The sequence below is a fragment of the Leucopleurus acutus genome (assembly GCF_964270905.1).
Source record: "Leucopleurus acutus genome assembly, chromosome: 2".
Taxonomy (NCBI): Eukaryota; Metazoa; Chordata; class Mammalia; order Artiodactyla; family Delphinidae; genus Leucopleurus; species Leucopleurus acutus.
In genome coordinates this window covers 125,353,964-125,366,863 of record NC_139143.1, presented here as the reverse complement: position 1 = coordinate 125,366,863, position 12,900 = coordinate 125,353,964, and the positions used below count along the sequence as shown (strand labels likewise).

Sequence of the window (12,900 nt, the reverse complement as noted above, 5' to 3'; positions counted from 1 at the left end):
GATTATATGTTGAAATGATATTTTGGATATATGGGATTATATGAGGAAATTAGATTAGTTTCACCTATATCTTTTGTTAATGTGATTTTTAGAAAATTTAAAATTATGTAGCTTGTGTTACATTTGTATTGAGTAGTACTGCTCTAGAAAGTGGAATAGTCATGAGAACTCCATCAATCTTATGAAAATTAACAATGATGGTGGTAAAGCATCAAATATAGATACCCCAGAAGATGTTAAGTATTTCATTTTACAATGAAAAAACATCAGAAAGGTATACCTAATGGATGGATAATTTTCCTTATATACTACCTTACCCTGAGTTTACTTTCTTTTGATTTAGTTTGTGCACCAGAGTATAAAAAAATGACGTTAAGTACTATGTCGTACTACTTTTCTCTAGTATATCTTTTCTCTAGTATATTTCTGTAACCAGGTATTTGTTAGAGGAACATTGATTATATAGCCACTTCAGTGTTTCTTTTCTTGTATTGTTTTTTCTTTCTTTTAACACTAAACATTTATTAGCTGTGATAATTGGATGAAGTCATAACTTTCTCATCCACAAAATGAGGTTAATAAAACCTAGTTACAGGTGGGTTTTATTAAACGAGGTAAGTGAATGTGCAGTGACATTCGGATAAAAACTGAGCAGTGCACTGTGTTAGACATCGTAGGAGAAAGATGACAGATCTCGCCTCTCTGAGTGAGGATGATGACAAATACGTGTTACACCAATTGGAGTTGAAGGCAAGGTGACTCAGACACTCGAATGAGGTGCTAGATTTAAACGTTGTGAGTGAAGTGGAAAGAGTGATTCCACCGGGCAGTCACGTTCCTGCAGAGTCTCAATAGACAGGAGCATGGGGGTAGAGTTGGGGGTGGGCAGGCAGGCCTTTTAGATTTTGGATTGAAGAAAATGTATGAATGGAGGTCGGAAGCTTCATGATATGTATCTGCGGTTCCTTTTTGGTTTAAATATCCAGGACTGTTATATTACAATTGGGTTATGTTGCCCTACTGTACCTCAGTGGAGCATCTACCAGCCTGGGAGTTCCTTGTGTATGAGGACTGGTCCTAGTCATCTTTGTACATCCAGCGTGCAGCACAGAACCTGACAAAAAGCACGTGTTCAATAGATGATTGTGAGTAGATGAATGAGCACGAACTTTGCAACATTTAGAAAGCATTTCTTATTTTTCAGTTCAAAATGCAGTATCTACGAGGAGTATTTGAATCTCTAGACTTTATGACATACAGATGTATTTGCTGATGTCTGGGCATGGAGATCGTGTGAGTGATAGGTTTTTATCCTCCCTTGAGGAACTGATCTGAAGTCTCGGAGCTTTAGTTACCTGCTGCTACAGAGGGCTCTTACTCCACCTCCCAGGGACCATTACATTTCTGCCGGTTTTCAACACAACTTTCTGTGGAGCTCTATTCCATGGCTCTACTCCTTCCAGGAAAGAAACCCTGATGTCTGGGCTGCCAACTTCTGGCTGCCCGGAGTGGAACGTTATTCTGCAGGGGAGGAAGCACAGTGGGAAGGGGTTATATCTACAGGAAATCTTACATTTGTTCTGTAGTGAAGCATGTGAAAAGGTTGAAAGAAAGGAAGTAGTGTAGTAGCTAGAAGTTCAGTTTGTGTGGGATTTCCTGTTTGGGGCTTTTTCCCCTACCCTGTTTTATCATCATTATGTTTTAATGTTTTATTTCCTGTCTACTTGGTAAGTTGCTTTGTTATAAATTAATTTTTATTGGAGTATAATTGCTTTACAATGTTGTGTTAGTTTCTACCGTACAGCAAAGTGAATCGGTTATACGTATACATATATATCCCCTCTCTTTTGGATTTCCTTCCCATTTAGGTCACCACAGAGCATTGAGTAGAGTTCCCTGTGCTATACAGTAGGTTCTCATTAGTTATCTATTTTATACATAGTAGCAGTAGTGTATATATGTCAATCCCAGTGTCCCAATTCATCCCCCCCTCCTTCCCCGTTGGTATCCAAACGTTTGATCTCTACGTCTGTGTCTATTTCTGCTTTGCAAATAAGATCATAGGTCTACTTGGTAAGTTGCTTATTAGTGGTGGTTGGGATCCACTATGAGCATCATCAACAGATTTTCACGGGAAAAAACGACAAGGAGAAAACCGTTCTACTCACTTTCCATCTTTTTGAGAAAGGAAGCCAGAAAAGCTTTTTCTATGCATACTACCTCCCCCTGACTAACCACGATTAATGATTTTTGTTAGTGGACTAATTATACCACTGACTTCACAACTGGAATAAGAAATAGGAGCCATTATTGGCTTAAATGACTCGCCGCCCCCCGTGAATAATAAAAATTTAACACCAGTGAGCATTTGCAAAGAGTAACTATAAAGCCGAATATATTATGTCTTCACCGGGATACAAAGGTTAACAACCCTGTGTGTTAAAGGCCCACCAGTTAGAACAGCTCACTGCAGACCTGGGTGTAAAGAGGAAAGGGCAGCGGCAGTAGTTCTTCCCTGTAGGCGTTAATTCTTCTGTACCCTTTGGCCTCTTCCTTGTCTTTATCACTAGTACCTTTTATATACCTCTGGGATTTGATAAGGGATTTGCCAACCATGCTGGACCTCTAACTGTAGAGCAGGGAGAGCTGTTCCAATTCACACTTTTTTTTTTTTTGCGGTACGCTGGCCTCTCACTATTGTGGCCTCTCCCGTTGCGGAGTACAGGCTCTGGACGCGCAGGCTCAGCGGCCGTGGCTCACGGGCCCAGGCGCTCTGTGGCATGTAGGATCTTCCCGGACCGGGGCACAAACCCGTGTCCCCTGCATCGGTAGGCGGACTCTCAACCACTGCACCACCAGGGAAGCCCCAGACATATTTTGATAGGGCTTAAAAAGCCATTTAACAAATAGTAATTGCACAGTTTCTGGGCTTCCAGAGGCTTATGGATGCATTAAAACTCAAGGTTCCAGGGGAATCAGGAATGGTGTGAAACTCAGGGAGGTTGGGAGAGGGTTAGAAGTGAGGGCTGAAGCAAGTCTCAGGGATGGAGGAAAGGCTGACTATGTTTTTGGCAAATGTTACTTGATAAAAAAAGGTAAAAATTTTCATTTAGCCATTTTGATATAAAAAACCTGTATTAGGGATTTACCTGGCGGTCCAGTGGTTAGGACTCTGTGCTTTCACTGCCGAGGGCCCCTACCACCAAAAGAAAGAAAGTTTTGTTTGGTATGTAGAAGGTACTCAATAAATATTTATTTATTGAACTTAGTCTTTTTTTTTTTTAAGATTTAATTTTATTTATTTTTGGCTGCATTGGGTCTTCGTTTCTGCATGCAGGCTTTCTCTAGTTGCGGTGAGCGGGGGCTACTCTTCGTTGCAGGCTTCTCCTTGCGGTGGCTTCTCTTGTTGAGGAGCGCGGGCTCTAGGTGCATGGGCTTCAGTAGTTGTGGCACTCGGGTTCAGTAGTTGTGGCACATGGGCTTAGTTGCTTCACTTGGCATGTGGGGTCTTCCTGGACCAGGAATTAGACCCATGTCCCCTGCATTGGCAGGTGGATTCCTATCCACTGTGCCACCCAGGAAGTCCCGAACTTAATCTTGAAAGCAATGGCATGTTCTTAACCCTCCTTCTCCTCTTCCATTTTTTATCTGGGCCTCACAAATTACCCAAATTACAGTTGGCAAACTTAAGAGTAGCATTGCAGATTTTAGTAAAATGAATTGTATTTTTGAAGGAAAATGAGGTCAAATAAAGACTGGGTAAACGTAAGAAGTCCCTTTAAAACCTCCACACAACTTCTTGCCATTTCAGTCTTTCTGTTTCTACCATTAAGTGAATTTGATCAAGTTGCATTAGCCTCTCCAGACCTCAGTTCCCCTTTTCTTAAAGCCAAGGGATTGGGACTTCCCTGGTGGCGCAGTGGTTAAGAATCTGCCTGCCAACGCAGGGGACATGGGTTCGAGCCCTGATCCGGGAAGATCCCACATGCCGGGGAGCAACTAAGCCTGTGCGCCCCAGCTACTGAGTCTGTGCTCTAGAGCCTGTGAGCCATGGCTACTGAGCCCACGTGCCACAACTACTGAAGCATGTGTGCCTAGAGCCCATGCTCCGCAACGAGAAGCCACTGCAGTGAGAAGCCCGCGCACCACAACAAAGAGTAGCCCCCACTCGCTGCAACAAGAGAAAGCCCATGTGCAGCAGCGAAGATCCAATGCAGCCAAAAATGAATAAATAGATTTATTAAAAAAAAAAAGCCAAGGGATTGGACTAGTCAAGGTCCGTTTTAGACATTTTTGTTTTACTACCTCATTCATTAATTACTTTCTTTCTTTTTTTTTTTTTTTGCGGTACGCGGGCCTCTCACTGCTGTGGCCTCTCCCGTTGCGGAGCACAGGCTCCGGATGCGCAGGCTCAGCGGCCATGGCTCACAGGCCCAGCCGCTCCGCGGCATGTGGGATCTTCCCGGACCAGGGCACGAACCCGTGCCCCATGCATCGGCAGGCGGACTCTCAACCACTGTGCCACCAGGGAAACCCACTAATTACTTTCTTAAGCACAAAAATGCAAAATAAATAAAAATTTCCTCATTTAAAAAAGCAAATTTTCCAAAATAGTCTTGCCTATGTTTTCATTGTGGTATACATATCATGACCCCACCTTTGGGAACACAACCTTCGATGTCAGCATTGTAAATGGCAAGTAACATAGGAGTGTAAACCACTACGAAGTTGGTGAGACCTGAGCTTGAATCCTGGCTCTGACAAGTAATATCTTTGTGACCTTAGACAAATTGCTTACTCTCATTAAGTCTCGATTTTCTTATTGGTAATATGGAGATGATAATGTATTTATAAAGCTATTGTGAGGATGAAATATGATAATGGATATAAATTGCTTAACACAGAGCTTGGCCTATAGGAAACAGTTCATATCACCTAACGTTAATGATATAACTGCTTACATCATAAATTGAGGACTATTTCACTCAAGTATTAAATAAACTAATGATCAGAATGTTTTCCTGGTGGAAACTGACCTAAAATATTTCTTTCTCTTTGCAGATCTTATATTGCACTTTAAATACACCTAAAGTTGACATGGGAAAACTCTTAGGAGCACAGATAGGTCTTGAAGATTTCATATTTGCCCATGTGAAAGGGATCAAAAAAGAAGTGAATGTGTATAAATCCGAGGATTCACTTGGTCTCACCATTACAGATAATGGTGCTGGCTATGCTTTTATAAAGGTAAGTCTTAAAAAATAACTGTGTGACTTAACTGAGGGTAACATATAATCTATATTATATGAAAATCTACCAGGTCAAAGAAAGTTTGAAATGATCTTTGGAGTGAGAGCTGACTCGACAGCGATGGATGGATTGGTAATGTTTCCTTTAAAAAATGTTTCAAAGACACTATTCTTTTTTTTTAAATTAATTTATTTTATCTAATTCATTTTTGCTGGCTTGGGTCTTCTTTGCTGCGCGTGGGCTTTCTCTAGTTGCGGTGAGCAGGGGCTACTCTTTGCTGCATTGCACGGACCTCTCATTGTGGTGGCTTCTCTGTTGCGGCGATGGGGGGCTTCAGGAGTTGCCGTGTGTGGGCTTAGTTGCTCTGCGGCATGTGGGATCTTCCTGGACCAGGGCTCGAACTGCGTCGCCTGCATTGGCAGGCGGATTCTTAACCACTGCACCACCAGGGAAGTCCCAACACCATTCTTTTGTTTACTCTTTCCTTGATTTTTTTTTTTTGATTATTTTTTCCTTCAGATTAAACTTCCTCTAGAATTTAGCATTTACTGAAAAGGAAAGCCTGACCCTGGTGCCTACTTATCCTCATGGGATCTTGTAGGTCTGTTGCTCGGCAGCATGTGACTTCCATGCTGATTGCCATTGATTTTGTGTTATTTCCAAGAGCACATATTTTTGGCCACCTTATTTTCTTTAAAAAAATGCTCTTCAGTGGGCTTTCCTGGTGGTGCAGTGGTTGAGAGTCTGCCTGCCGATGCAGGGGACACGGGTTCGTGCCCCAGTCTGGGAAGATCCCACATGCCGTGGAGCGGCTAGGCTCGTGAGCCATGGCCGCTGAGCCTGCGCGTCTGGAGCCTGTGCTCTGCAGCAGGAGAGGCCACAACAGTGAGAGGCCCGCGTACCGCAAAAAAAAAAAAAAAAAAAAAATGCTCTTCAAAAATATCTGAACATATACAGTTGACTCTTTAACCACACAGGTTTGAACTGTGTGGGTCCACTCAGGTTTTTTTCAATAGTAAATATTACAGTGTAATGCAGTCCAGGTTGGTTGAATCTATGGATGTGGAACTGTGAATATGGGGAACTGTTCACATGGTGGGATTTTTTTTTTTTAATGCTCACAACAATTCCATTTGGTATCATGTTTTCTTTTTAATTACTTTTTTGTTGAGATGTAACAGATGTACACCTTTAACGAATGTTTACAGATCTGTGTAAACACCACCCAGAGTAAGGGAAATTTCATTTCCCTCACCCAGAAGGCTCCCTTGTGCTCCTTCTCGGTCAGTACCCTTCCCCCAGAAAGGCAGCCACTATTTTGACCTCTACCACCATAGTTTTGCTTGTTTTTGAACTTCATGCAAGTGGAATCACATATTATGTACTCTGCTGTTTCTGGCTTTTGCTCAACATGTCTGTGAGGTTCATCTCTGGGTAGGCACTATTATCAACTGTTATAGATGTAGAAACAGGTTTGGGAAGGTTAAGCAGCTTGCCCAGAGTTAACGCAGCTGGACAAATTCAGGATTTGAATCCAAGCGCTCTGACTCCAGAGCTGGCAATCCTACCCACTGAGCTTAGAATTAGTGATAAAGTTTCATGCCTTTTTTTGGTCCAGATCCTTGATTTGCTGATGCATTGTCATCATTGAAAAAAATAGCCTTAGGGAAGTTATCTTCTTAACTGTAAATAGTACTTTAATTAACTTCCCACTTGATAGAATGGCTATTTTTAGCTCTGCAAAAGATATGACTCTGCTGAAGGTTGAGCTGGTGACCAAATGGAAAATCCGTGAGTTGGGAAAGGCATGTGGGATTATCTGGGGGAAGCTCAGGACATGAGGTACATGGAGCAATGCCATTCTAATGTCAGCAGGGAAGGGCTTGGAAGTTTTGCAAGGGAAGGGCTTGGAAGTTTTGCAAACACGCATGGATTTTTTAGATCTTAGCCTCTGATGTCCAGAGCTTGTGTTTCTATTTTTTTATGTCCCTTCAGACATGTGCCTGCCTCAGATTACTAGTCACTAGCCCTGTGGGGACAGAGAACATGGTGTCAAAGAGAAAGTGGAGCCTAAGCCAAACCTCCAACTTACAGTTCAACTTAGAAAAGAAATGAATATCATACTGTGTACAAGGTTGATATGATGTTTTAAAAATTGTGGAGGGCATGATTTCAGACTTACTGAAAGAGTGTAATAACAAAGAACTCACATGATACCCTTTACTCAAAAAAGTTTTACCATTTGCCACATTTGCTTTATTCTCTTAAACACACATATACACATATGTAATTTTTCCTGAACCATTGGAAAAAGTGGAGTGCATGTATTATGTCTCTTTATCCAGTAATACTTCAGAATGTAGTTTCTAAGAACAAAGATATTCTCTTCAGTATACCTACAGTACAGTTATGAAATTCAGAAAACCTAACAGCGATACAATACTGTCAAACTAATCTAATGTCCATATTGCAATTTTATCAGTTGTCCTAGTAATGCATTTTTTTCCTGGAATAAGTCCAATACAGGATCATGTATTTCATTTAGTTATCATGTCTTTTTAGTCATCTTTACTCTAGAATAGTTCCTCAGCCTTTTATAGAATATTCCTCAATTTGGACTTTTCTGATGTCTCTTTATGTTGTGAAACTGGTTATTATGCATTTTTGGCAGGAAAATTAGATAAGTGATGTTGTGTCCTTCTCAGTGTATTACCTCAGAAGATGCATTTTATTGGTTTGTCTCACTATTCATGATGTTAATTTTTTCCCTTGTGTAAGGTAGTGGTTGCCAGTCTTATTCACTGCAAAGTTATATTTTCCTTTGTAATTAATAATTTGTGGAGAGATACTTGAGATTATGTATATATCTTGTTCTCTTAGTCACACCCCACACACTTAGCATCTATTGATGAGTCTTGCCTGACTCGGTCTTTAATGGTTGCAAAATGGCGGTCTTTCTAATTCCATCATTTCCTATATATTTTTTTAAAACATTCTATTATAACAAAGCACTCCACTTATTTATTATCTATTAGCAATGGACACATGATTTTTAAATTAATTTTTATTGGCGTATAGTTGATTATACAATGTTGTGTTAGTTTCTGCTGTACAGCAAAGTGAATCAGATACATATACATAAATCTACTCTTTTTTAGATTCTTTTCCCGTGTAGGTCATTACAGAGTATTGAGAAGAGTTCCCTGTGCTATACAGTAGGTCCTTATTAGTTGTCAATTTCTTATTCAGTGGGTCCATTACCATCATTTATTTTGATACTCCAGTTTCCTGAGATTTGTCCTGCAGGAGTCCTTTTCAGCTGGCTCCTGTATCCTTTTGACCTGCCTCCCATTATTTTATTGAGCAATTCCTTCCTTTCTGGTACAACAAAATGTTCTACGATCATCTCTTATCTTGTTTTCCCCAGGCTTGGAATCAACCATTCTTCAAGGAGCTCTCTTTTTTAGTGAGGATGGGTATTTCAAAATCAAGATCTGAGCTGGTCGCATGCATTCATTGCTACCTGAGTGTCAGTGTTCCTAGGTCCTTTCAGTTACCACAGAAAGGGTTAGAAAACATGTATTTTAGGAATTATGATTTCATAATTATGCCTCCAATCTAATCCTGCCCCACAAGGTGCTACCTTGGCTTCCCCACTGAAATATTTGCTCTCAAGATTATTGAAATATTTACTTATTTCCTTATTTCTACAATATACATAAAATAGTTTCAGAATTGCTGTATTTGTACTCTGAAAAATCTATTAAGAGTTCAAGATTTCTATGCATTTTTTTGTCTTTAAATGTATGTACACAAAGTATTCTCTTCAGAAGTTAACTTGGAATAGGTTCTCACTTGCCCCTCCTTCCCCCACCCCATGATTTTTTTTTTTTTTTTCTTCTGTACGCGGGCCTCTCACTGTTGTGGCCTCTCCCGTTGCGGAGCACAGGCTCCGGACGCGCAGGCTCAGCGGCCATGGCTCTCAGGCCCAGCCGCTCCGGGGCATGTGGGATCCTCCCGGACCGGGGCACGAACCCGTGTCCCCTGCATCGGCAGGCGGACTCTCAACGACTGTGCCACCAGGGAACCCTCCCCCACCCACCCCATGAATTTTATTCATTTGAAATACTGTTGAATCCATTTGCTTCTATTCAAATTGAGTTTGAGTTTTTCCTCTCATGTTGATTTAATTTTCTGAGTATGTAAAATGGTTTCAAAAGTTAAAACTATAATAAAAGATGTATTCAGAGATGTCGCTCCTTCTGTGATCCCCATTTACTCATTTTCCCCACTCCTTAAAGTAATCAATTTTGTTAATTTCTGGCTCACTCTTCCAGTGTTTTTGCCAAGATAAGCAGAAAAAATGTAATGTTCCAAGAGTTCGCATGTCATCCTTGTTTGGGGACTATGCTAATCTTCTCTGTATGGTTCCAATTTTAGTGTATGTGCTGCTGAAATGAGTACTTGATATGCTTCTAGCAGTGGCTGCAAGTCAGTGAAGGTTGATGTAAGAGAACCGTGTTGTGGGGATTCAGACAAGGGTGAGGAGGACGGAGTCCATGATTAGGAAGGCAGTGCAGTGTGGTGTATAGGACCACGGGCTTTAGAATCAGGCCTGCTTTTGGTCTTGCTTCAACCATTTATTTACTTGCTGTGTGACCTTGGACAAGTCATTAAAGTCATTTCTGTGCCTTCTCTCAAATGGAATATTAGCACCTACTTTATAGGATTATTTGGGTATAAACTGATGACACCTCTGAAATGTTTGACAGTACTTATAATTGATAGCTAATACCTTAATAAATAGCAACAACAACAAATCATCACATAATTAGGAGATGAGATCAATGGCAGAGAAATGTATTTACTAGTACCACATGGTTCTCACTGATAAGCCTCTTCAGGTGGAAAGACAGCAGACTTAAACATGTATAACTTTTGTACCCAAGTCAACATTTCCCAGGAAAATATATATAAATAACTTAATCAGAAAAATCAGAGTATACTTACAACAAACTCTACAAATTCCTAAAATAGTTCAAGACCAGAGTTGGCGTACATTTTCTATAAAGGGCCAGGTAGTGAATATTTTAGGCTTCATTAAATTTTAGGGTCATACAATCTTTGTTGCAACTACTCAACTCAACGTTGTAGCACAGAAGTTATATACAATACTTAAACTATGAGCATAGATGTCTTTTAGTAAAATCTTATCTATGGACACTGTAATTTGAATTTTGTATAATTTTCACATGTCACGGATATTCTTTTATTTTTCCCAACCATTAAAAAAGGTAAAACCATTCATAACTCATGGGTCGTATAAAAACAAGTGGTAGGCCAGATTTGACCTCCGAACTGTTGTTTCCTGTTCCCTAGTTTAACAGAAGAGAATACTTTTAGATTCAAAATAAAAATAAGGGCTTATACTATGCAATTAAGAAATGAAAACCTAAGTTGATTTAGAATTGAAGTAACTTATAAATAACCACAGAACTGTCATTTTCAGAATATCTTCTTATAGAAATCTGTATACTTTGGGATACTTTTACTTTACTAGAACTAAATCACATTTTAGCATGATCCTTTGAGAAATATGGTACTCATATATTTCTAATATTTTGATTATTTATCCAGAACTAATAATTGTACAAGATTAAGGACCTCGGGGGGCGGGGGCGGGGGCAGTTCTGGGATGGAAGCTAGGATCTCTGAGAAGAGGCATGTAAAGCAAGAATAGAAGTGGTGATCTGAGAAAAGAGGTAATATTTGAGATCTGGAGGCCATGATATAGATGAAGAACAGCTTTAGTAGAGGTAAGAAGAAGTAAAGTAGGAGGGTGGAGTTTGTAAAAAAAAAAAAAAGTTCAAAGGTGATAGGTCACCTTTTTCCAGCTTTTTTGAGGTATAGTTGACATATAACATGGTGTAAATTTAAGGTGTACAATGTATTGATTTGATACACTTAGTATCGTAAAATGATTATCAAGGTGATAGATCATCTTGGATAACTACAACCCCAAACTCCGGTCTTGAGTCAGAAGATCTTGAATTATTCATGTGACTTTCTTTCTTAACCAGACATTTGGGTTAGTTAGATCTGTTTGATTGGGAGTGTTTTGAGGAAAGAGCATGATGTCTCATAATTATACCACCTCTCTTTGAAAACCAGTTTTCTTATTTATTAGCTGTGTTATTTTGGTTAAGCCATGTCGTCACTGTGCCCTGATTTCTTCATTCACTAAAGGACTATTAAATATTTCCCCTCCCAGGCTTGTTAGGACTAAATGAAATAGCTATTTACAATTGTTGTCTGCATGTTTATTATTATGAACAAGGTTTGAGGACAGTGTTTGGAGGGTCAGCAGCAGAGACTCAGAGTTGCTGACCATGTGGGCAGAGTCGGCTCAAACAACCTCGAGTCAATGCTTAAGACTTTGAGGATGGTGGGATACCACCCTAGAGTTCTGCTGATTTGTGATGAGAAGATAGAATTTTGTAACTATATGGGATGAGTTAATAGAAGTTAATATAATAACGGTCTGAAATGTTTGGGAACCTCTAAGTTTAATAATATTGTAAATCCTACCTTCCAAAAAATATTTAATGGTGTCTTCACATTTTGCAGCATCAAGCTCCAAAGCCAGATGAGAGAAAGTTCTAAGTGTTTAAGAGAATGATATTAAGTAACTCAGTAAATATAAATATAGAATTAATGCCTCTTTTTTCTTGCTGGTCCTTTGTGCCCGAGTAGCACTTTTAGCAATATTATTAATCTATATCAAGTTATGGTATGATTATTAAAGTATATTAAATTGCAGAAACTTGTTTCAGTTGCTACCTCATTCTTTTTTTTTTTTTTTTTTGCGGTATGCGGGCCTCTCACTGTTGAGGTCTCTCCCATTGCGGAGCACAGGCTCCGGATGCGCAGGCTTAGCGGCCACGGCTCACAGGCCCAGCCGCTCCACGGCATGTGGGATCTTCCCGGACCGGGGCACGAACCCGTGTCCCATGCATCGGCAGGCGGACTCTCAACCACTGCGCCACCAGAGAAGCCCGCTACCTCATTCTTTATTCTATCTATTTAGGAAGCTAAGGCTCAGGTCACCCACAAAATGTATCATCAGTGTCTCCCACTTGGCTTCTATATCTGGTTCACCTATGGTGCCTTTCTCCAAGTTTCTTATGTTGATTTTCCTCTCTCTTCATCCCAGATTCTTATCCACTGGCCCTGATGATTACATATGCTTTGACTTTTCTCTTGCCCACCTGGATTCTCACCTTGCTACCTGCTGACTTCTGGTAATTGCCCTTCCTCCCTCTCTCTGGGCACCTTTCTTGTGACATGTGGCTACTCATAGGTCCTGGTGACCCTAGATTTCTGTTACTCTGCCATTTAATTTACTGGTAAGATTCATACATGTCTTTAAAGTCTTTCATTTAGTTTTATATAGTGCTTATTTTTAATAAAATTACAACAATAAGTCTTAAACTAAAAATATGTGGAACTGAAATTTGTATGGTATAGTTGATCAAAGGAAAAAATAGGTTCAGAATGTATCAAGAAACAACTTAGAATAAAAATGAAGAAAGTCAGAGTTATAGATTTTCATATTCCCTAGTGACTTAAGAAAGGTTAGATGACAGAATA

At 40.0% G+C, this 12,900-nt stretch overlaps 1 protein-coding gene across 1 annotated transcript in view; it reads left to right on the top strand.

Annotated features, from left to right (window-relative positions):
- The window catches only part of GIPC2 (GIPC PDZ domain containing family member 2), a gene marked incomplete at both ends in the record, with an annotated part of 86,844 nt that overhangs the window by 24,080 nt on the left and 49,864 nt on the right, over positions 1-12,900 (top strand). Inside the window, one exon of the mRNA XM_082863377.1 lies at positions 5,062-5,247. Within this exon, the coding sequence (XP_082719503.1) occupies positions 5,062-5,247 (186 nt within the window). The remainder of the gene's footprint in view (positions 1-5,061; positions 5,248-12,900) is intronic.